This window comes from Scyliorhinus torazame, chromosome 3 (assembly GCF_047496885.1).
Source record: "Scyliorhinus torazame isolate Kashiwa2021f chromosome 3, sScyTor2.1, whole genome shotgun sequence".
Classification (NCBI taxonomy): Eukaryota; Metazoa; Chordata; class Chondrichthyes; order Carcharhiniformes; family Scyliorhinidae; genus Scyliorhinus; species Scyliorhinus torazame.
Genome location: NC_092709.1, coordinates 263,942,283 through 263,966,553, shown reverse-complemented (window position 1 = coordinate 263,966,553; position 24,271 = coordinate 263,942,283). Strand labels below are relative to the sequence as shown.

General features: G+C 48.1%; 1 protein-coding gene across 1 annotated transcript in view; it reads left to right on the top strand.

Annotated features, from left to right (window-relative positions):
* Nucleotides 1-24,271, top strand: part of LOC140409092 (talin-1) — a 359,042-nt gene that overhangs the window by 311,475 nt on the left and 23,296 nt on the right. The window contains exons 49-53 of the mRNA XM_072497200.1: nt 532-657; nt 3,001-3,117; nt 12,069-12,254; nt 13,543-13,650; nt 23,535-23,640. Of these exons, the coding sequence (XP_072353301.1) occupies nt 532-657; nt 3,001-3,117; nt 12,069-12,254; nt 13,543-13,650; nt 23,535-23,640 (643 nt within the window). The remainder of the gene's footprint in view (nt 1-531; nt 658-3,000; nt 3,118-12,068; nt 12,255-13,542; nt 13,651-23,534; nt 23,641-24,271) is intronic.

Here is a 24,271-nt window from a genome sequence, read left to right as displayed (position 1 = left end):
AACTCTAGAATGATTCTAATTACATTGGCTTGTTGAAGTATTTTCATAAATGTGAAATATGTGCAGCTTTAATCAGTTAACTTGACTGATTTAACACAAGTCTTTACAAAAGCCACATATATTTATATAGGGTTCTGCCAATACTTTCTCAAATTAAAGACGAATTAGGTCAATCACATTGCAGTATTTTGAAATAAATACCACAGTATACTGTAGCATTTTCTATAATTCAGTTTTATGATGTGCAATTAATTTCATGTCAACTCACTTTTACCACTACAATTCTACTGGAGAAGTAATATATTAGCATCCTGATAATATAACTTGCGCTAAAACTGGATTTTTAATTCAACTTGGTCTTTTTATCCAGTTATGTTTTCAATTGTAATGGCTGTGAGTTCATGTTTTGGTTATTGTTGGGTGGTGTCCTGTTTTGGAAGCAGTCATTTAAAAATACATTTGTTTTGTCATCTGGTGTGGCGAAAAGCGCATTTTATTTGTAATCAGCCTATCATTTTTTGTTTTTCTTAGGTTGTACTGATTAATGCAGTGAAAGATGTAGCCAAGGCCCTGGGTGACCTTATCAGTGCTACAAAAGGAGCATCAGGAAAGGCTTCAGATGATCCATCCATGTATAATCTCAAGAATGCAGCTAAGGTATTTCTGGAATCAATATCAATATTCAGTCTGATTCAAAGCTATTAGCAACTGTTTTCCACCTGCAGCCCAAATATTTCTCCTAAGGCCAACAACAGTTCTCAATCATCAGCAGACATCTGGTACTTGCTTATACATAACCATTATTCTTGTGTGAACCAAAATGAGGACAAGAGGCTAATTAATCAACAGGTGTATTACAAGCACGCCCTTTCGGTGTCCTCACCTGCTTACACACTTTATTGACCATTCTTCCTCTTTTCTAGCTAATTACCATTAAGGCGAATTAAAAATTATCTGTGATTGACCTGTGAGCAGGCATCAGTCAGTATAAGCAAACTTGGAGGTGCTTAATGCGGGAAAAAAATATCCCATGGCACTTTGAGTGGAAATAGATACTGAATATGTGATGTAATTAGGATGGGGTGGCATGGTGGCACAATGGTTAGCACTGCTGCCTCACAGCGTCAGGGACTTGGATTCAATTCCAGCCTTGGGTGACTGTCTGTGTGGAGTTTGTACTTTCTCCCTTGTCTTGGATGGGTTTCTCCCGGGTGCTCTGGTTTCCTCCCACAGTCCAAAGTTGTGCATGGTTAAGTCAATTGGCTATGATAAAATTGCCCCTTAGTGTCCAAAGATATGCAGGTTAGGTGGGGTTATGGGGAAAGGGCAGAGGAGTGGGCCTAAGTAGGGTACTGTTTCAGAGGGCAGTAAAGATCGATGGGCAGAGTGGCCTCCTCCTTCACTGTGGGGATTCTATGATAGGTTCCCAAAGGAATTGCTATATAGACACGTTTTGAGAAGACAGGAAGAGAGGAAGCAGGTGGAGGAGTTTAAGAAGGGTTTAACAGGGCAAAGACAGCGGGAGGCTTTACCATCAATGGCAAGTTAGGTGGGGGCAATGCCAATTAGAGGACTGGAGGACTTGGAATCATAAGGATGGAAGAGACAACATTTTGGAGCAATGCTGTGGGAGGATTTTGCAGACAGTGATGAGGATTTCAAAGTCCATACTGGTGGTGGGACAGTGTAAGTTGAGTGATACATATGCAGACCTAGTGAGGATCTAAATGAAGACAGTCAAATCTTGGGGTTTATGAAAGCACTTGGGAGAGTACTTGAGGAGGGTGTGAAGAGATACCAAATCTGAAGAGTAAATTAGGGTTTTGGCTGTGGTGGTAATGAAGATGGGACAAAGACAGAAAACCCAAGGGAAGTAGAGTGAAGTGGTTGTAATAGTCGGAATATGTGAGGTTAGAAATTCAATACTGGTGAGAAGAGTACTAATATTATGGACTATCTGTGCCTGGGTGAGCAGCCGGCAAGGGTGGTAGAGTTGATAGTAAGTATACTAATTCATTTTGTTTTTAACGGGGACTGAATAGATGGCTTTGATCATTCTAAACTTCACTCACTGTCAAACAGGCACCTGACTGTACAGAGAAAATTGTAGTTTCAGGGAATGTTATAATAATTAAGAAAAGCATTTCACACAGATTGGAATTGACCATGTGGGATGCATGAGGAAAAGGCATCCAGCGACTGTACCCACTGTTGGATTCTGAATTAGTTTTGACCCCCTGAACTTTCTGCTCTACTTCTCACTAGCCAGCCTCACCCTAAATAGCATGTTAAAATGAAATGGATAGAGGCAACTATAACATAGCATGTTTTGTGAAAAAAAAGTTTTTTGCTTAATTTGGAAGTACAATCTTTGCAAAATTGCCAACTAAAATTGGGCTGTGCCACTGGTATTTCACGTTCCAAAGCAGTTGATTAAATAATCCCCAAAACTGGGTATCCAGTGGCAAAATGTCTGCCAAACCTCAATCGCTGCTCAGTGATTTATCTGGAAAGCCGACTCCATCATGAATCTCTGTAAACCCAGATAAAGTCATACAGTAACCTTTACAAACCGCTATCTATTACGATGACTATTATTTGCACTCCCCCTGTATTGTAACTTGTTTTAATATGGCTGGCAGTCAGTCTTTTATGTGGATCAATGGTACGATTTTATAGCGTGGGCATGTTTCAAAACAATGCACAAAGGTGGATGAACATTCATTGTGGCATTTGAGGTGATCTTTATGAGATTAATGGTTCTTCGAACTTTAATTGTTTTTTAACTAATCGGTCTTCCAGTTATTAACTCTAACAGCACTTGGCAAGAAATCAAGCTTTAGCAAAAATCTTTTCACGAGTAACAAGTTAAAATGTTAAGAATGATAGTATATCAAGAGTAGCCTTTATTAACAATGACATTTTTCTTGACAGTTATACAATAAGAAGACTAAACTTGACTATGTAGTTCTAATATCCTGTGCTTTTGTATCTTATCAGGTTATGGTGACCAATGTGACCTCACTACTGAAGACTGTAAAGGCTGTAGAAGATGAAGCTACTCGAGGAACACGAGCTCTAGAAGCCACAATTGAGCACATCCGTCAAGAACTAGCAGTATGTATTTCACATTCAGCCATTTTCTATAATGGCAACAGAGTTCTTTGTTGAAATATTACCTAATTCCGATGTCAAATTAAGATTTCAGATGTTTCTACATTTCTACTCCCTCATATCTTACTAAATTATCTTGCTGATTTTGTCCTTAATGAGTATTTCGGTATACTGTGACGGAAATAGTACTTTCAGTATTGATAGTCTTACAATCCCGGTTGATATTTTAACTGGGACAGAAAGATTCTAGAATGGAACACTGGCTCAAAAGACCATAATTTCTATTTTATTTTATAAAACATGGAAGAGCGGAGTAACAGGACAGCTAATCAGTTTTAACAAAAAAAAACATTTGTTAAACATGAAAAAATTGGGTTATCATACAATACTCGTTTACTGCCCCCTCAGCTTAACTGTGACACACCAATACGGTGACACAGTGGTTAGCACTGCTGCCTCACAGCGGCAGGAACCCGGGATCAATTCCAGCCTTGGGTTACTGTCTGTGCGGAGTCTGCACGTTCTCCCTGTGTCTGCGTGGGTTTCCTCCTGATGCTCCGGTTTCCTCCCACAAGTCCAAAATGATGTGCAGGTTAGGTGGAGTGGCCATGTTAAACTGCCCCTTAGTGTTATTGGATTACAGGGGTGGGGGCTGAATGGGGTTTTTCGTACTGTATTTTTCTGTGATATTAAGAATAGGTTACAAAGTACATTTTAAGCTACAATGGTCTCATTATTGCAAAGTCCCCTTTCAGCACACAAGAATGCTGTGGTTAAATGCCCATACTCCGCTCTGAACCCAAGATAGTGTCTGTGAATTTCTCCTCTGAACCTCCCCAGATGATTGTCACATGAGAGTTTCCAAACTTCACTCCACAAAACACACTTTAAAATCTTCTCTCACAATAATGCTTTCCATTCCAAAATCCAGTCCAGCTTTTCACAATTAGGCGTACGGTGTGTTAGCTTTTATTGGTAGAGGGATTGAGTTTCGGAGCCATGAGGTCATGTTGCAGCTGTACAAAACTCTGGTGCGGCCGCATTTGGAGTATTGCGTGCAATTCTGGTCGCCGCATTATAGGAAGGATGTGGAAGCATTATAGGAAGGATGTGGAAGCATTGGAAAGGGTACAGAGGAGATTTACCAGAATGTTGCCTGGTATGGGGGGAAGATCTTATGAGGAAAGGCTGAGGGACGTGAGGCTCTTTTCGTTAGAGAGAAGAAGGTTAAGAGGTGACTTAATTGAGGCACACGAGATGATCAGAGGATTGGATAGGGTGGACAGTGAGAGCCTTTTTCCTCAGATGGTGATGTCTAGCACGAGGGGGCATAGCTTTAAATTGAGGGGAGGTAGATATAGGACAGATGTCAGAGGTAGGTTCTTTTTCTACCTTGGGGGTTGACGTTGTCATAATATCCACTCATATATATAATGAGATGCAGACAGGCAGTGATTGACACACAGGATAACCAATGAACAAACACGACACAGAACAACCAATCACCAGACAGGACACCACCACTCTAAAGCCCAGATGGCATTAAGACTCACTCTCTGTCTCTGTCTCTCTCTCTCTCTCACAGGACACAGCTACTGAGATAGTTAGAGTGCACAAACCAGTGAGCACCATCTCCATGTGGGAGAGAGCTAGTCTGGTCAAGCCAGTAGGAGGTTATCAGTTAGATCAATAGAGTGTCAACCCACAGCAGATTATGTACAGCAATCAGCATGTTCAATAAAACAGCATTGGACCATCTCCTGTGTCGGAAGCCTGTTTCTAGTTTCACTGCATCCAGTTGCAGTCAATGTTGAACCAACTCACTTAACACATCATGGTACCAGGGAGCTATTAATTCTAACGAACCTACCTCGAGTGAATCTGCAACGACCAGCAAGCAGCCATCCAGCGGCATGGAAAAGATCCAGCCTCCTCCGCAACTCCGGATCTCCGGCAACCTCGGCGCCAACTCGAATGTCTTCAAACAGAAGTTCCTCCTGTATATCGAGGCCTCCGACCTCGAGGCAGCATCAGATGCCAGAAAGACCGCGCTGTTCCTTTCGACTGCAGGGGATCAAGCCATCCACATCTATAGCTTGCTCACATATGCCAATGACAAAGTTCAAGACAGTTCTGCTGAAATTCGACAGCCACTGCGAAATTGAGGTGAATGAGAGCTTTGAACGTTGCATCTTCCAACAGAGGCTTCAGGGTAAGGATGAACCTTTTCAGTCTTTCTTGACCCATTTCCGCATCCTAGTGCAGTCATGTAATTATGACTCGACAGCTGATTCCATGATCCGGGATCAGATCGTTTTCGGGGTCCACTCCGACTCCCTGCAGCAGCAGCTCCTTAAAATCAAACAGTTGACCCTCTCCATCGCCATCAAAACGTGCGTTGTCCATGAGCATGCCACAAATCGTTACTCCCGCATCAGGGTGGCAGAAACTGCAAAACTGGTCTCCCGCGAGGCAGAAAGGGTGCAGGCCATCGCGAAAATGCAAGGCCTGAGCGTCAAGGAGAGTGGCCGTTTCACGCTCTTTTCCCGGGTCTCTACACATGCGCAGGTGTGTCCGCTGTGTACAACAAGGCATGCAGGATTCTGATCCTGACTGCCCAACGGACCCCGATGCTGACTGCCTCAGTCTCCATATCGGGTGGGCACCATCACCACACGCGAGCTGGTCTCCACCGCGCCTGCAAACCGCCTTTCAATCCTGAGTGTGGATCCTGACGACGAGTGGTGTGCTGTCATCACGGTCAACCAGTCTCGCATCCGATTTAAATTGGACACTGGCGCGTCTGCAAACCTCATATCACAGTCGGACCTCGACAGCATCCAAGACCAACCTAGTATTCTTCCACCAGCCTGCCAGCTCCTTGACTACAATGGTAATGCCATAGCTGCCAGTGGATCATGTCAACTAGGTGTATGTCACAAAGCAATCAAGGCGACGTTAAGATTCAAGATCGTCCGGCCTGACAAGGCATCCCTGCTCGGTGCTCGCGCATGCAAACTCCTAAATCTGGTCCAGCGAATCCATGCTATGTCTAATAGAAGATCTAATGTCTCATAGAGATCTAATAGAAACTTACAAGATAATGAATGGCTTAGATAGGGTGGACGTAGAGAAGTTGATTCCATTAGCAGGGGAGACTAGGACCCGGGGGCACAGCCTTAGAATAAAAGGGAGTCACTTTAGAACAGAGATGAGGAGAAATTTCTTCAGCCAGAGAGTGGTGGGTCTGTGGAATTCATTGCCACAGAGGGCGGTGGAGGCCGGGACGTTGAGTGTCTTTAAGACAGAAGTTGATAAATTCTTGATTTCTCGAGGAATTAACGGCTATGGAGAGAGAGCGGGTAAATGGAGTTGAAATCAGCCATGATTGAATGGTGGAGTGGACTCAATGGGCTGAATGGCCTTACTTCCACTCCTATGTCTTATGGTCTTATGTCCTCGACACTGGCGACTGCTTCGCCCAATGCGAATCTCCAGGCTGAGATAGATGACATTCTCACGCAATACCACAATGTGTTTGATGGGATGGGCACGCTCCCATATCGCTACAAGATATTGCTCAAGCCGAATGCCACCCCAGTCATCCATGCACCACGCTGGGTGCCGGCTCCCCTCAAGGATCGTCTGAAAATGCAGCTACGAGAGCTCCAAGACCAGGGCATCATCTCAAAGGTCACGGAACCAACAGACTGGGTCAGCTCCATGGTCTGCGTCAAGAAACCCTCTGGTGAACTCCGCATTTGCATTGATCCCAAAGACCTGAATCGCAACATAATGCGAGAGCACTACCCGATCCCAAAGCGTGAAGAATTAACCTGTGAGATGGCTCATGCCAAATTCTTTACCAAGCTGGACACCTCCCCCCGGTTTCTGGCAGATACAGCTGGATGAGTCCAGTCGGAAGCTGTGCACGTTTAACATTCCGTCCAGCAGGGATTGCTACAACCGCATGCCTTTCGGTATCATTTCAGCTTCCGAAGTATTTCATCGCATAATGGAGCAAATGATGGAGGGCATCGAGGGGGTGCGAATGTATGTGGACGACGTGATCATCTGGTCCACGACGCCCGAGGATCATATCGCTCGCCTCAATCAGGTCTTCCAGAGGATTCATGAAAATGGCCTCCAGCTCAACAGGGCCAAATGCACATTTGGTCGGTCCGCTATCAAGTTTCTGGGTGACCACATTTCACAGCAGGGTGTGCAACCTGATGCTGACAAGGTGCTGGCAATCAATGCCATGAAGACCCCAGAGGGCAAAAAGGCGGTCCTACGTTTCCTCGGGATGGTACAATTTCTCAGAAAATTCATTCCCAACATGGCATTCCACACAGCCCTCCGGCATCTCGTTAAAAAGTCGACAGTGTTCCAGTGGCTTCCCGCACATCAAGCGGAGTGGCTTGAGCTGAAGGCGAAGCTCACCACAGCCCCAGTACTGGCAATTTTGACCCAACCAAGGACACCAAGATATCCACAGGCGCAAGCCAGGACGGCATTGGGGCAGTGCTCCTCCAGCGAGACGACTCCCCGTCCTGGGCTCCAGTGGCATATGCATCCAGGGCCATGACTCCGACCGAACAATGGTATGCCCAGATCGAAAAGGAGTGCTTGGGTCTCCTGACAGGAATAGTCAAGTTTCATGACTACGTATACGATCTGCCAAAGTTCACGATGGAAACCTACCACAGGCCTTTAGTCCACATAATCCAGAAGGATTTAAATGACATGACACCTCGGCTGCAGCGAATTATTCTTCCTCTCCGCCGATATGACTTTGAACTCGTCTACACACCGGGTAAGGAGCTGATCATTGCGGATGCCCTATCCCAATCCATCACCACGCCGTGTGAACAGGGCGACTTCATTCGCCACATTGAGGCACAGGTGCAGTTGTGTGCCAGCAACCTCCCAGCCACTGATGAACGAGTTGTCCAAATACGCGACGAAACTGCCAAAGATCCTCTACTGTAGCGCGTGATGCAACACCTCACCCATGGCTGGCAAAAGGGGCAGTGCCCCCAGTTCTTCAACGTTCAGGACGAGTTAACGGTTGTTGAGGGGATCCTTCTTGAACTAGATAAAATCGTCATTCCCCAAAGCATGCAAACCATGGTGCTCAGACAGATCCATGAGGGTCACCTTGGGGTCGAGAAATGTCAACGCAGAGCTCGGCAGGCAGCTTACTGGCCTGGCATCAGCCAGGACATTGCCAATACGGTCCTCAACTGCACAACATGTCAGAAATTTCAACCAGTTCAACCCAAGGAAACACTGCAACAGCACGAGATCGTGACTTCCCCGTGGTCCAAGGTGGGGATAGACCTCTTTCACGCAAATGGGTGTGATTACGTGCTCTTGGTCGACTACTTCTCTACTTCTCCAGCTACCCGGAAGTGGTGAAACTGTCGGACCTCACATCCAAGTCAGTCATCAAAGCCTACAAAGAGACGTTTGCCAGGCACGGGATACCACTCACATTAATGAGTGACAACGGTCCATGTTTCTACAGCCAAGAGTGGTCCGACTTTGCACGATCCTACCACTTCAGGCATATCACATCCAGTCCCCATTATGAACGGGAAGGCCGAGAAAGGGGTTCATATTGTCAAGTGGTTGCTGTGCAAGGCTGCAGACTCCGCCCCGGATTTCAACCTGGCGCTGTTGGCATACAGGGCAACCCCTCTGTCGACTGGTTTGTCTCCAGCGCAGCTGCTCATGAACCGCAACCTGAGGACGACTGTTCCAGCCATCTATGTTCCAGACCTTGACTATCTCACGGTGCTGCAGAAAGTGCAGCGATCCAGGGACCAGCAGAAGATCACGTATGATGCTCATGCCACTGATCTGCCTGCGCTGGCTCCGGAAGATGTTGCTCGCGTCCAGTTGCCTGAGGGAGGCTGGTCAGCCCCAGCTGTTGTCATCAGACAGGCTGCCCCCAGGTCTTTCATTGTTCAAATGGCTGATGGCTCCATTCTACGGCGCAACAGGAGGGCGCTGCGCAAAGTTCCCTGCCCACCACCTGACCGCACATCTCTGCATGTCATCATGCCGTCTCAGGACATCCCACCTGTCCACGAGGCCACCAAAATAGCAGCAATCCCGCCTGTCCAGGTGCCGGCGTCCCCCCCTCCACCTCTGAGGCGATCAACAAGAATTTGTCGCCCGCCACAAAGACTGAATCTATAGACTTAAATCTTGTAAATTTTGTTCAGTTTGCTCTGTATCTGCACGATAGACACCTTCCCATGTACATATGTTCATTCATTCACCACTTGTACATCGTCATGCATGTATATACTGCCACATTCCAAAATTTATTTTAAAAGGGGGAGATGTCATAATATCCACTTGTGTATATAATGAGATGCAGACAGGCAGTGATTGACACACAGGATAACCAATAAACACACACGACACAGAAAACCAATCACCAGACAGGACACCACCACTCTAAAGCCCAGATGGCATTAAGACTCTCTCTCTCTCTCTCTCTCTCTCTCTCTTCTCTCTCTTCTCTCTCTTCTCTCTCTCCTCTCTCTTCTCTCTCTTCTCTCTCTTCTCTCTCTCTCTCTCTCTCTCTCTCTCTCTCTCTCTCACACACATACAGCTACTGAGATAGTTAGAGTGCACAAACCAGTGAGCACCATCTCCATGTGGGAGAGAGCTAGTCTGGTCAAGCCAGTAGGAGGTTATCAGTTTGATCAATAGAGTGTCAACCCACAGCAGTTTATGTACAGCAATCAGCATGTTCAATAAAACAGCATTGGACCATCTCCTGTGTCGGAAGCCTGTTTCTAGTTTCACTGCATCCAGTTGCACTCAACGTTGAACCAACTCACTTAACACATCAGACGTATGATGATTAAACAGTTTAGGCTTATACTAGGAGTTTAGAAGGATGAGAGGGGATCTGATTAAGGTATATAAAATACTAAAAGGGATTGATAAAGTAAATGTAGACCGAATATTCTCCCTTATGGGGCAAACTAGAACAAGAGGTCACAGATGTAGATTGAGAGGTGGTAGATTTAAAACTTGCATAAGGAGGCACTACTTCCCGCAGAGGGTGGTGAATTTGTGGAACTCACTGCCCCATAGTGCGGTGGAGTCCGAATCATTAAATGGTTTCAAGAGGGAGATAGATATATTTCTGATTTTTAAAAATGGGTTAAAGGGGTATGGAGAACAGGTAGGGAGGTGGCTTTCAGACCAGGAAGAGGTCAGTCATGATCTGATTGAATTACAGAGCAAGCTCGAAGGGCTGAATTGCCAACTTCTCCTAATTCCTATGTTCTTTACAAGGCCCCCCAGTTGCTAAGCAACCACTGCTACTTTATTTACTCTTCCCTCTCTAAGCACAATAGAATCATAGTTGGGGCTTAACCAACCCCCACACATAGATTGACTGCAACCTATTGATTGCTAGGCTGCTTTATTTTGTGGGTGAGGGGATGGGGTTGGGGAGAAATGAGTTGCATATGTTTAATCTTTTTTCCTCAATTCTCTCTTGTCGACATTAATCTTGGCTAGGGTAGAATTTACAGAAGCCAACCTCCAGGTGTGCCTTCTTTACATGCAAGTCTCCACTTGAGAGAGTAATTATCTAACAGGCATGAAAGCCAAGTCTGATCTTGTCTTGGATATCAATGAAAAGTGAGAATCCTGGCTGATTCTCTTGCCCTCCCGTGCTTCCTCCTGTTTCCCACTCCACTGACCATGAGGATGATTGTCTAGCTGTGACCCACCAAACTCGATGCAGAGAATCTTGGAATTTAACTGTAATTGCATAGTGGCAGTGTCAACCAGTCATCTGTATTATTGAGAAATTGTTAAGTTGAAAGTCAGAGATTTCTATTAACTATTTTCCAATACAAACATTGAAAGTTAGTCCAACAGCTTAAAGATAGGTTAAGACTCCAGACTGTGCTACTTTATGATTATGTTACTGTGCTTGCTTCACAGAACCAATCTCTGATAGTGTTTTTAAAAATATATTTTTATTCAAGGCTTTTTGACAATGTACAGAATAACCCGCCAGCCCCCTGGTCTTCCAACTCACCAAATCTCGCCACCTCCAGACCCGCGGCCACCCCCACACCCAGAACCTTGGACATAACATCCAAGAATCCCTGCTCGAACCCCCTCCGTCTTAGACATGCTCAGAATGTATGGACATTATTCACCGCCTCTGGCAAATCAAAAAAAACTCCTGTTTCTGATGTGTCACCCTACAAGCGGGCAGGGTACAAAACCCCAATCTTCACCCCCTCCTTGAAAAGGCAGCCTTAATCCCGGTTGAACCCGGCTCTCCTCTTCGCCAACTCCGCACCCAGATCTTGGTAGACCCACAGCTCACTCCCTTCCCAGGTGCACCTCCTCGTCTGTCTCGCCCATTTCGAAATCTTTTCTTGTCCAAGAAATGGGGCAGCCGCACCACCATCGCCCTCAGTAGCTCACCCACCTGCAGCCTCCTTGCCGCCCGATCCACCTCAAGGGGCCAGTCAAAGGCACCCTCACCCAGCAACTGCTCCAATATCCTGGCCGTATACTTCCCAGCCTCCACTCCCTCAATGTCCTCCCGACGATCCTCAGGTTCTCTTCTAGTGCAATTCTCCAGGCCCTCCAATTTCTTTCCCTTGGCCTCTTCTCGCTGTCCGAGGCCATCCATTCCTCGTGCTCCCCACCTCCTCCTGCACCTTCTGAATCGCCAATTGGGTCAAGACACAATTTTTGCATGCATTTTAAGAGGAAGACCTTAAAGGCTGTGAAAAGATCTGACTTCTGCATATTCTTTGTACCTCTGAAAATTATAAATAATCCATTAAAAACTGATGCGCTCTTTAATGTCTCTCGAAAGACATCGGGGGAAATTGAAGCTTTGCAAAACTATTTTTTTTAAACCTTTTGACTAAACTTCTTTTCTATTCCTTTAGGTATTTTCTTCAGCAGATCCACCACCTAAAACATCTATGCCAGAGGAATTCATCCGGATGACCAAAGGCATTACTATTGCCACAGCTAAAGCTGTTGCAGCAGGAAACTCCTGTCGTCAAGAGGATGTTATTGCCACTGCCAACCTTAGCCGCAAAGCTATCGCTGAGATGCTTCATTCTTGTAAGGTATCTAATAACCAAAACATCAGTTGTGAAGTGCCTGTTCAGCGTACATGGAAAAGAACACAAAAGGAAAAAGGCTGTTTGTGCATTTGGAGAGAATGCCCTTTATTCAAAGTATTACAGCTATTTTTAAAAGGAAAGATTTTTTTTCTGGAAATTTCTTCACATTTTTTAAATAGGCTCTTGGCAAACAGTGGGAGAAGGTCGAACTGACCTGAGAGCCCCTTGAAAGCAGTGCAACATCCATTTTGGTGGATTAGAATACAGATTTCCTAATCTTCACCATAGTTCCCTGGATATAATTGCCTGAAGTTCCAACTGTTTGTAATGTAGCTACAAGGTTTATCCTTGCGATTGTCACTGGAACAGGAGGGTGGGAAACCAACTCGAGGACTTGCACAACATCACCACGATTTGTTTTTTTAGGACCAGTATGAAGAAGATAAGTTTCTTACCTGGCCTTGGATTAACCATTCTTTATGTTGTGTGGTTAAACAAATTGACCATCCTAATGAACTAAGAGAGCAAAAAGGCCAATAACTGAACTGTTGGTGCCTCCACAATAATGGTTGAAAGTTTAATTTAATTTGCCATCATCCCTGTGGACTGTAGGCCCTGACTGGTGGTGATTTAACCTGAGGGCCACCACACCTCGGACGAGGGACAAGGTTGAGAAGGCGGGGCCTTCATGGATAATCTCAGCCGGTACCAGAATTGAACCCACGCTGTTGGCGTCGCTCTGCATCACAAACCAGCCATCCATCCAACTGAGCTAACTGGGCCAACATTTATTGTCCATCCCTAATTTCCCTTGAGAAGGTGATGGTGAGCTGCCTCTTTGAACCTCTGCAGTCGGTGTTGTAGGTCCGTCCACGGTGCTGTTAGGAAGGGAGTTCCAGGATTTTGACCCAGTGACGTGAGGGAACGGCGATATAGTTCCAAATATGATGTGGGTTGCTGGCAACCTTGCAGGTGGCTATGTTCCCATGCTGTGTTTGTTCTTTTGGATGGCAGAGGTTGCGGGTTTGGATGTCCTGTCGTAGGAATCTGGAACATTATCGCCCCAACTTTTGACAATGGTGGGAAACCAAATTAAAACTATAAGCAGTAAAACAGAATAAGTGCAGCTGCTTCTACTCATTGTAGCACTGATTTTTCCTTGTCAGAAATGAAGCAAAACAAATTTGTGGGAGGTAGTGCTCGCAAAAACTGAACATGATGAGCTAATAGAAGGCTCCTGTGAGAGTAGAGCCAGATGATTAACAACATTTATTATTGCATGTTTCTATAGCAAGCAGCCTATCATCCAGAAGTGCCCAGCGATGTTCGTACCCGAGCCCTTCGTTTTGGCAAAGAATGCTCTCAGGGTTACCTGGCCCTACTGGAACATGTACTTATTGTAAGTAATCATGAAATGTATGTTGTGGTGTAAATTCTTAAATAACTTATTTTCTCATCAACTACTTCTATTCCTAATGTTTATAATGTGCAAACAATCCAAATTAGTTATAGCTGTTGATGAAAAAGCTTTTTCATAGAATTGTATAGCTTAGAAGGAGGCTGTTCATTCCATGGGGCCAACCCGTTGACAGAGCTAATTGATTTGTTCCACTCTATTTCTCATCGTCCCATAATTATTTCCTTTTCAAATGGTTTTCCTTTCTGAAAACCAATATTGGATGTGCCCAACAGCACACTGTCAGGCAATGTATTCTTGAAGATATAGTTCCCTGCATAAAAATTGTTCTCATTTTCCCCTTTGTATTTGCCAATTACCTCATCTCTGCATCCTCTGGTTATCAGCACCCTTCTATCAGTAGAACCAGTTTTCCCCTATATACGCTATCAAACCCCAACATAATTTGCAACACCTCTATTAAATCTCCCCTTAAACATTTTGACTCTTGAGGAGAACAATCCCATTTTTTTCAAATTTCTCCATATTACTGAAGTTGCTCATTCCTGGTGGAATTCTAGAAAATCTTGTCTGCCATCCTCTCCACAGCCTTAATATTAATTCATCAAGCAAGGTTTATAATACACAATTCATTAAAGTTTTCTTCTCCCTTCCTTGTTCTGCCAATTATCTCCTTACCCCATCACTGAAGGCAGTGATGATTTGGGTCTTCCTGTGTTTAACTGTCCATTCATGTGTGCAGACGATCAGTGCTGGCTATGATGTGAACCACAACTGAGCTCAATATGGTCTTCAGCTGACATCCATGCGTGCCATACAGTACGGTAGCACAGTGGTTATCACTGTTGTTTCACTGTGCCAGGGTCCAGGTTCGATTCCCGGCTTGGGTCACTGTCTGTACAAAGTCTGCACGTTCTCCCCGTGTCTGCGTGGATTTCCTCCGAGTGCTCCGGTTTCCTCCCACAAGTCCTGAAAGATGTGCCTGTTAGGTGAATTGGGCATTCTGAATTCTCCCTCTGTGTACCCGAACAGGCGCCAGAGTGTGGCGACTAGGGGATTTTCACAGTAACTTCATTGCGGTGTTAATGTAAGCCTACTTGCTACAATAATAAAGATTATTATTATTTCAAGCTTTGCTGGACACTGATTCGGTGAGGGGGGCCTGATAGTTTTTTTGGGGGAGCAGGTCCTGGCTAATTTTTTTTATCATTCCCTGACCCAATGATGCAGATGGTAGTGTTCCCCCCCCCCCCCACCACCCCCCCCATATCTGTCGATTTCAACGGTTCAACTTGCCGTAACCTGAGAATTGAACCTGAAATGTGTTTTTCTGACATTGTTGTTGCTTTGCCCTGTTATATCTTTGTTGAATTACTTCTGTCTCTTTTCCTCCCACATTTCATACTTGTTCCTTCATTTTATTTCAAAGCCGGTGAGTAGCTTGAGTCACAGCAGTACTAGTAGCCTTGCTGTGCTCGAGTGTTATGCATGGGTTTGTCCAAATATAGAGAATTTGAGAAGTGATGTGGTATAGAACCTTCCTACGGGTAATGCTGCAGCTTCTTGTGATGTACTGCAGAGCTACTGACTTCTACTGTTGCCAAATATGTGCAAATTCATGATTCTTGTGCCACCCTGTATTGGTCATGTAGAAGTTCTAACGTAAACCACGTTTACCACTTTGAAAACTTTATTTTTTTAAGATAATCTTTATTCAAATTTTCACAAAGTATCAACAAAATACAAAAATAAAAGAACAACCCCCCCCTTATACATAAATAATAAATTAACAGCCTTCATCAACACAAAGGCAAAAATACACACCCACTCAAGAAAACGAACAACTCCCCCCCCCCCCCCCCCACCCAGAGCTGCTGCTGCTGACCATCTTCTAACGTTCTGCCAGAAAGTCTAGGAAAGGTTGCCACCGCCTGAAGAACCCTTGTACCGATCCCCTTAAGGTGAATTTCACCCTCTCCAATTTAATAAACCCCGCCATATCGCTGATCCAGGATTCCACGCTTGGGGGCCTCGCATCCTTCCACTGAAGAAGAATCTTTTGCCGGGCTACCAGGGCCGCAAAGGCCAGAATACCGGCCTCTTTCATCTCCTGCACTCCCGGCTCCCCTGCAACCCCAAATATTGCCAGCCCCCAGCCCGGCCTGACCCTGGAACCTACCGTCCTCGACACCGTCCTCGCTACGCCCTTCCAAAGGTACTCCAGCGCTGGGCAAGCCCAGAACATGTGGGTGTGATTTGCTGGGCTCCCTGAGCACCTAACACATCTGTCCTCACTCCCAAAGAACCTGCTCATCCTTGTCCTGGTCATGTGAGCCCTATGCAGCACCTTAAATTGTATGAGGCTGAGCCTCGCGCAAGAGGAGGAAGAGTTCACCCTCCCCAATGCATCCGCCCACATCCCCTCGTCAATCTCCTCACCCAACTCCTCCCACTTACCCTTTAGCTCCTCCACCGAGGCCTCCTCCTCCTCCTGCATCACCTGATACGTTGCTGAGATCCTTCCCTCTCCAACCCACACCCCCGACAGCACCCTGTCCTGGACCCCGCATGGCGGCAGCAGTGGGAACTCCACCACCTGCCACCGAACAAACGCCCTTACTGCATATATCTGAAGGTGTTCCCCGGGGGAGCCCAAACTTCTCCTCCAGCTCACCCAGGCTCGCGAGCTTCCCATCCACAAACAGGTCCCCCATCCTTCTAATACCTACCCTGTGCCAGCTCAGAAACCCTCCGTCCATCCTCCCCGGGACAAACCGGTGGTTCCCCCGAATTGGGGACCACACTGAGGCCCCCACCTCTCCCCTGTGACGTCTCCATTGCCCCCAATTTTTAGGGTAGCCGCCACCACCGGGCTCGTGGTATACCTCGTTGGAGGAAGCGGCGCCGTCACCAGCGCCTCCAGGCTCGTGCCCACACAGGACGCCATCTCCAGCCTCTTCCATGCTGCCTCATCCCCCTCCATCATCCACTTACACACCATCGCCACGTTGGCAGCGCCAACCCCCCCCCCTCCCCCAATCCCTGCACCGCTCCAGGAACACCCTTCTCACCCTCTGGGTCTTCTGCACCCCCACAAACCTCATAACGCTCCTGTTAACCCGCCTGATGAAGGCCCTAGGGATCAGGATGGGGAGGCATTGGAACAGGAAGAAAAACCTCAGGAGCACTATCATTTTAACTGACTGCACTCTACCCGCCAGGGAGAGTGGCAGCACGCCTCACCTCTTAAACTCCTCCTCCATCTGCTCCACCAGCCTCGTGAAGTTAAGCTTATGCAGGGCCCCCCAGATCCTAGCCATCTTGTCCCCCAGGTACCTGAAACTCCTCTCCGCCCTTTTTAGTGGGAGCTCACCAATCCCCCTCTCCTGGTCCCCCAGGTGCTCTACGAACAACTCGCTCTTCCCCATATTAAGCTTGTACCCGGAGAAATCTCCAAACTCCCTAAGGATCCTCATCACCTCCGGCATTCCCCCCACCGGGTCCGCCACATATAGCAGCAAATCATCCGCATAGAGCGACACCCGATGCTCCTCCCCCCGCACCAGCCCCCTCCAGTTCCTCAACTCCCCCAACGCCATGGCCAGGGGTTCAATTGCCAGTGCAAAGAGCAGGGGAGACAGGGGACACCCCTGCCTCGTCCCCCGGTGTAGCCGGAAATACTCTGACCTCCTCCTATCCGTGGCCACACTCGCCACCGGGGCCTCATACAGCAGCCTTACCCACCTGACGAACCCCTCCCCGAACCCGAACCTTTTCAACACCTCCCACAGGTACCCCCACTCCACCCTATCAAAGGCCTCCCCTTCCATCGCCGGCATCATTATAACATTCAAGAGCCTCCATACATTAGTATTCAACTACCTCCCTTTCACAAACCCCGTCTGATCCTCGTGTATGACCTGCGGCACACAGTCCTCTATCCTCATGGCCAAAAGCTTTGCCAGCAACTTTGCATCTACATTTAAGAGTGAGATCGGCCTATCTGACCCACACTGTAGGGGATCCTGGTCCCGCTTCAGGATCAGGGAAATCAGCGCTCTAGACATCGTCGGGGGCAGAGCCCCCCCCTTCCCTTGCCTCGTTGAAGGTCCTTACCAACAGCAGGTCCGCAAACTTCTTGTAAAATTCAACCGGGAACCCATCCGGCCCCGGTGCCTTCCCTGCCTGCATGTTCCCTATCCCTTTGACCAACTCTTCCAACCCAACCCCACCACCTGCCCCTCCTCCACCCTCGGAAACCTCAGCCGGTCCAGGAAGCGACCCATCCCTCCCTCTTCCAGTGGGGGCTCAGACCAGTACAGTTCCTCGTAGAAGTCCCTGAAGACCCCATTGATACCCACCGCACTTTGCACCGTGTTCCCTCCTCCATCCCTAACTCCCCTGATCTCCCTCGCTGCCTCTCGCTTCCGAAGCTGGTGCGCCAGCATCCGGCTAGCCTTTTCTCCGTATTCATATGCCGCCCCCTGCACCTTCCTCCACTGCGCCTCCGCCTTCCTGGTGGACAACAAATCTAACTCAGCCTGAGGCTATGCCGCTCCCTAAGCAATCCCTCCTCTGGGGCCTCCGTGTACCTCCTATCCACCCTCAACATCTCCCCCACCAACCTCTCCCTCTCTCTCCTCTCCCCCCTCTCCTTGTGTGCCCTAATGGAGATCAGCTCTCCTCTGACCACCGCCTTCAGCGCCTCCCAGACCACCCCTACTTGCACCTCCCCATTGTCATTAGCCTCCAGGTACCTTTCTATACACTTCCGGACCCGCCCGCTCACCACCTCGTCCGCCAGCAACCCCATCACTAGGCGCCATAGCGGGCGCTGGTCCCTCTCCTCCCCCAACTCGAGGTTCACCCAGTGCCTGGCATGATCAGAAATGGCTATCGCCGAGTACTCCGTATCCTCCACCTTCGGAATCAGCGCCCTGCTCATGACAAAAAAGTCAATCCGGGAGTAGGCCTTGTGGACATGGGAGAAGAATGAAAATTCCCTGGCCCCCGGCCTCGCAAACCTCCACGGATCCACCCCTCCCATCTGGTCCATGAACCCCCTCAGCATCTTGGCCACCGCCGGCCTCCTGCCCATCCTAGACCTAGAGCGATCCAATGCCGGGTCCAGCAGTGTTGAAATCTCCCCCCATTATCAGGCCCCCTGTCTCCAGGTCCGGAATCCGGCCCAGCATACGCCGCATGAACCCCGCATCGTCTCAATTCAGGGCATATACATTGACCAACACCACCCGCTCTCCCTGCAGTTTGCCACTTACCATCACATACCTACCGCCATTGTCTGCCACAATGCTCGACGCCTCGAACGACACTCTCTTCCCAACCAAGATCGCCACCACCCCCGATTTTTTTGCATCCAACCCCGAATGAAACACCTGCCCTACCCACCCCTTTCTCAACCTTACCTGATCTGCCACCCTCAGGTCAGGTGCGTCTCCTGAAGCATGGCCACATCCGCCTTCAGCCCCTTCAGGTGCGTGAACACCCGGGCCCGCTTGACCGGCCCATTCAGTCCCCTTACATTCCAGGTTATCAGCCGGATCCGGGGACTACGCACCCCTCTCCCCCGCCGACTAGCCATGGCCCTTCCTAGGCCAGCCACATGCCGCGCCCCCCGCACGGCCCGTTCCCCACAGCGGTAGACCCCCGCCCCGACCTCCTCTACCAACTCCAGCTCCCCCTTGGCCATTCCAGCAGCAACCCGGTCCCCCTCCAGCTAGGTCCCCCACTAGCTGCATTGCTCCCCCCATTGCACTCCCGTAAGTCAGCTGACTCCTAGCCCCGGCCACTCCCGCCGCTCCATCGACCCCCCCGCCCCCCCAGTGTGGAACGTGTCTTCCCCCCGCCCCCCCCCCAAATTGTCCACCAGCGGGATCTCATCCATTCCACTTCCCAGTGCGGGAGAAAAAGCCCGCGCTTCTCAGCTCCCGCCCCCACCCCTTCAGCCCTAAACGTGGGAAAAAGTCCGCGCTTTCCACTCGCCCGGTCCGTCCCTTGGCGCAGCTCCCTTTCCAGGCCCTGTCCCACTACCCCCAACTCAGGCCTCTCTCTTCTCCCCCCCCCCCCCCCCCCCCCCCCCCCCCCGCGGGGCCCCATCTCCCCTGCCGACCATCAACCCCCCAAGCAGCTTACCTACCCCCCCCCCCCACGAGCCCGCCCGGTGGATCGAATCAAAACAATGCCCAATCAACCCCCAAAAAACAAAGAACCCCCCCTTGAAACACAACCCAACCATCCCTCCACCGCGACCCCTCATCCCCGACCCTTAGTCTGAGTCCAGTTTTTTTGGCCTGAACAAAGGCCCACGCCTTCTCCGGGGACTCAAAATAATGGTGTTGATCCTTATAGGTGACCCACAGACACGCCGGCTGCAGCATGCCAAACTTCACCCCCTTCCTGTGCAGCACTGCCTTCGCCCGGTTGTAACTGGCCCTCTTCTTCACCACCTCCGCGCTCCAATCCTGGTAGATTCGGACCTCCGCGTTCTCCCATCTGCTGCTCCGTTCTTTCTTGGCCCACCTTAACACACACTCTCGATCAGCAAACCGGTGGAACCGCATCAGCACCGCCCGCGGCGGCTCGCTGGGCTTGGGCCTCCTCGCCAGCACTCGGTGGGCCCCCTCCAGCTCCAAGGGCTCCTGAAAGGCCTCCGCTCCCATCAGCGAATTCAGCATGGTGACCACGTAGGCCCCGACATCCGATCCCTCCAGCCCCTCCGGGAGACCCAGGATCCGCAGGTTTTTCCGCCTCGATCGGTTCTCCATCTCCTCGAACCTCGCCTGCCATTTCTTGTGGAGCGCCTCGTGCGCCTCCACCTTCACCGCCAGGCCCCGTCTCCGAGACCTTCTGCCGGAACTCCCGGATCACCGCCCCTTGGGCCGTCTGAGTCTCCAGCAGCTTATCGATTGAAGCCTTCATTGGCTCCAGCAGCTCTGCTTTCAGTTCCTTAACACAGCGCTGCAGAAGCTCCTGCTGCTCTTGCGCCCACTGCCTCCACGCTGCCTGGTCTCCGCCCGCCGCCAACTTGGTCCTCCTCCCTCGCACCTTTCTTTGCTTCAATGCCACTTTTTTAATGGCCCCACTCCTGGTCCAATCCATACACTATCGGGGGAATGTTGCTGTCCCATTCCCACACCGGGAAACGTCGAACAAGCGCCGTTACGGGCCCTAAAAAGAGCCCAAAAGTCCGTTTTTAGCGGGAGCTGCCGAACGTGCGACTTAGCTCCGCATAGCCGCAACCGGAAGTCTACCACTTTGAAAACTAATGGCCACTTGCATGATGCCTTGATTAAACTGGCCACTTCTAATGGTGGAGGGCCTGATATGATTTGGACAATGATTTCAAAGAGAAAATAGGTGAATTTATTGCTAATTGATTTATTTGCAATTATATTTTAACAGTCTGGGTTTTCTTTTCTAAGGAGTATATTTTTTGTGTCCTATTAAACTTGTTTCAAGTGGAATCATTTCCTAGAATCTGAGTGGATAGTTCAAAATTAGGTTAAAGTTATTGTGAAGCTATCGTAGACCTATTCTTAAACTGTTCATTCAGGCATGTCTCTAGCTATCACTGATACCCCTTCAGACATTGGTTAAAGAAATTCTACCAAACAAACACTGTACCAGATTGTCTTTTCCAGAAGTATGACTGTTCTGAAAGTTATGTGCTGAAGCCATGACTGGGTTGTGTGGGTTCCTCCGGGTGCTCTGGTTTCCTCCCACAATCCAAAGATGTGGTGGATTGGCCATGCTAAGTTTCACCTTTGTGTCCAAATATGTGCAGGTTAGGTGGGGATATGGAGGTAGGGTGGAAGAGTAGTGAGACTAGGTAGGGTGTTCTTTTGGAGGGTCGGTGCAGCCCCGATGGGCTGAATGGCTTTCTCCTGCACTGGGGATTCTTGTGGAAGTGAAAGAATGCTACAATTAGCCTTGTCTGGGTTTTGATTCTGTTGTTTAAGCTTATTTTGAAGAGGTTAAGAGGCCCATATGCCTACTTGCACCTGCATAACTAGAAAAAAATTAATTTAATGGGAAAGTTTTGAATTATCTTTTCAGGCGGGTTTGGTTGGGTGTTTCCTGCTGGTTTTGCTGGTGAGATTCACACTGCTATTTAACCACACTTCATCATTTTTTGGTCCCTTGGAGTTTCTCCCCAGTCTAGCCCCAGAATTTTTTTTAACACTGGAGCAGAACTCTCTGGCCAGACTGGCTCCTCTGAGATCAGGCTGTCATTTTGAAAGGGTGCACCAACCTCTTAATGTCCTCTACACCACCACAACCGCCCCCCCCCCCCCCCACCGATGGCCAGTGTCACTCTCTACACAAATGGCCATTCCCCCATGACACCCCACTATGGGGTTGCTTCCTTTTTCAAGCCTACCCATGTCCCTTTTTGGGCCCTTCACTCCCGCCCCCAACCTTTCAGAGGCCCCTTCATATCCGCCATTCACCCCACCCTTCATACTCCTCCTCATCCCCTATCTTTCATCAGCATGCCCCTGGCCCTTGACACACTGACCCTGCCAGCATAGCAGTGCTACACAGGTGCCTTGGCAGTTCCATGGTGTCAGCCTGATGATATCAAGGGGAGAGCCGGAGAGGTTTGTGTGGACCAGTACTAAATGGCGACGACTGGGGTCTCTTTGATGAGGCCGGTAGATCCAGGTAGCTAGTTAGATTCAGTGTACATAGTTATACCACCCATTTGCAACGTCTCGAGGGGTGTCACGACTATCGGGAATCCCGGAGAGGACTCTCGTGGCATTTATTGGCCGCATTCCTTCCCGATTCAGGTGGGACGCTGCCGGTAATTCCCACTTTATATTATGTGAGCATATATAATTTAACTCCACCTGAAGTAGTTCTTAATTTCATGAACTAAATGATTGTTCTCCTATCTCCCCACAAATCATGTGGTATATTTATATGCCCATCTGTCCGTGCTTTTTTTCCTGACCTGCATTGGTTTTATATGTGATATTTTATAGCATGTTTGTGTTTTGATCTCAAGCCAATTGCATGTGCTGTGTTTCTAAGTTATTGCAGTTTCTACCATGTCTGCATTTTGAGGGATTTATTCAGTTCCTTGGAACACAGGAACAGGCTATTTTGCACCTTGAGCCCTGTTCCTCCATTCAATAAACCATGGCTCATCTGCAACCTAACTCCATAAACCTTGTCTTTGCTAAACAGAACAAACAATGATTGGGAAATAGTGGAGACTAATCCTATCGAACAGCAAAATGTGTAGAATTGGTGAATGAGAGTTTGTGCATTGCTAGGTCAGTTCTTTGTTTCAGCTGGACTACCCAAGTACTGTAGCAACTTGTGCAAGCTAATTGCCATGCAGATGAGACATCATCTGCGCTTAGGGCAAAAACTTAAAAATAGGAGTTAAATTAAAGTGCAAAGGTCCCTTGGGGGTCAGGTACAACAGTGATCAAGTGGGTGGTTAAATGTGGTATTAGGAGGAGCCCCTTCTTCACATTTAGGCAAGTTATTTACCTTTGTTTGCAGGTGATTTTAGGACTGGATTCCGAGTTCAGCCCAAGAAGGCACTTGCTGCTTTGACAAACCAGTGGGCCTGAAGCCTACTTCAGGTGTGATTGGAGAGTGTGACTGGTTTGTCCTAGGCCAATAAGGCAGGCGGTGAAGTTCTGACTAGAAGTCTGCAATTCTTGCATTCCATTTTGGGATCTTGGGGTTTCTTCACAGCTCCTGGCAGAAAATATGTTGCTGCACAATGCAATTTGATCCTGCTGCACAAATGAATTATAGGACTCTATTGTTTTTGAACTACTTATTCTTCCTCTGTTCAGTATTTTTTTTTAAAATCTATTTTCCAGGTTCTTCAGAAGCCATCAACGGATCTCAAACAGCAGCTGGCAACATATTCAAAACGTGTAGCTGGTTCTGTCACGGAGCTCATCCAGGCTGCAGAGGCCATGAAAGGCAAGAGAACCTTCTGCATTTTAATTAAATTATTGGAGCTACAAGCATTATTACCAAAGTGCGTAAAGAAAAAACACCCTTTTAATGAAGTGCATGACCAAGTATTATGTCTTTTATATTGGTTTGTGTTGGGCTCAAATGTACTGGTGATGTGATCTGGGTATGAAAATTCTCATGAGCCATCTCATAAATGATCAAATGTTATAGCCCAATAGTTTAACATTCACATTTTTCTGTCGAGGACAGCCACAATTGCCCTCCTGACCTGCGTGTTACTGTGTTTCGTAGTGCTGCTCACAATAGATTGGAATGTCTCATATTGAAACCTTATTTCATGCCGAGTTCGTCAGTCTTGACCAAGGTGGTGCCAACACTGATTTGCCTCCCTGTGGACCAGGGAACCTTTTTGGGGGAGAAGGAAAAGGAGATCAGTAATTCTACTCCTGATCATTTACTCAGTTATCACCTGCCGCTGCCAAGAACATCTTTATATCTCCCATTAATAGTTACAGTAAGAAGTCTTACAACACCAGGTTAAAGTCCAGCAGGTTAGTTTCAAATCACTAGCTTTCGGAGCACTGCTCCTTCCTCGGGTGATGAAGGAGCAGCGCTCCGAAAGCTAGTGATTTGA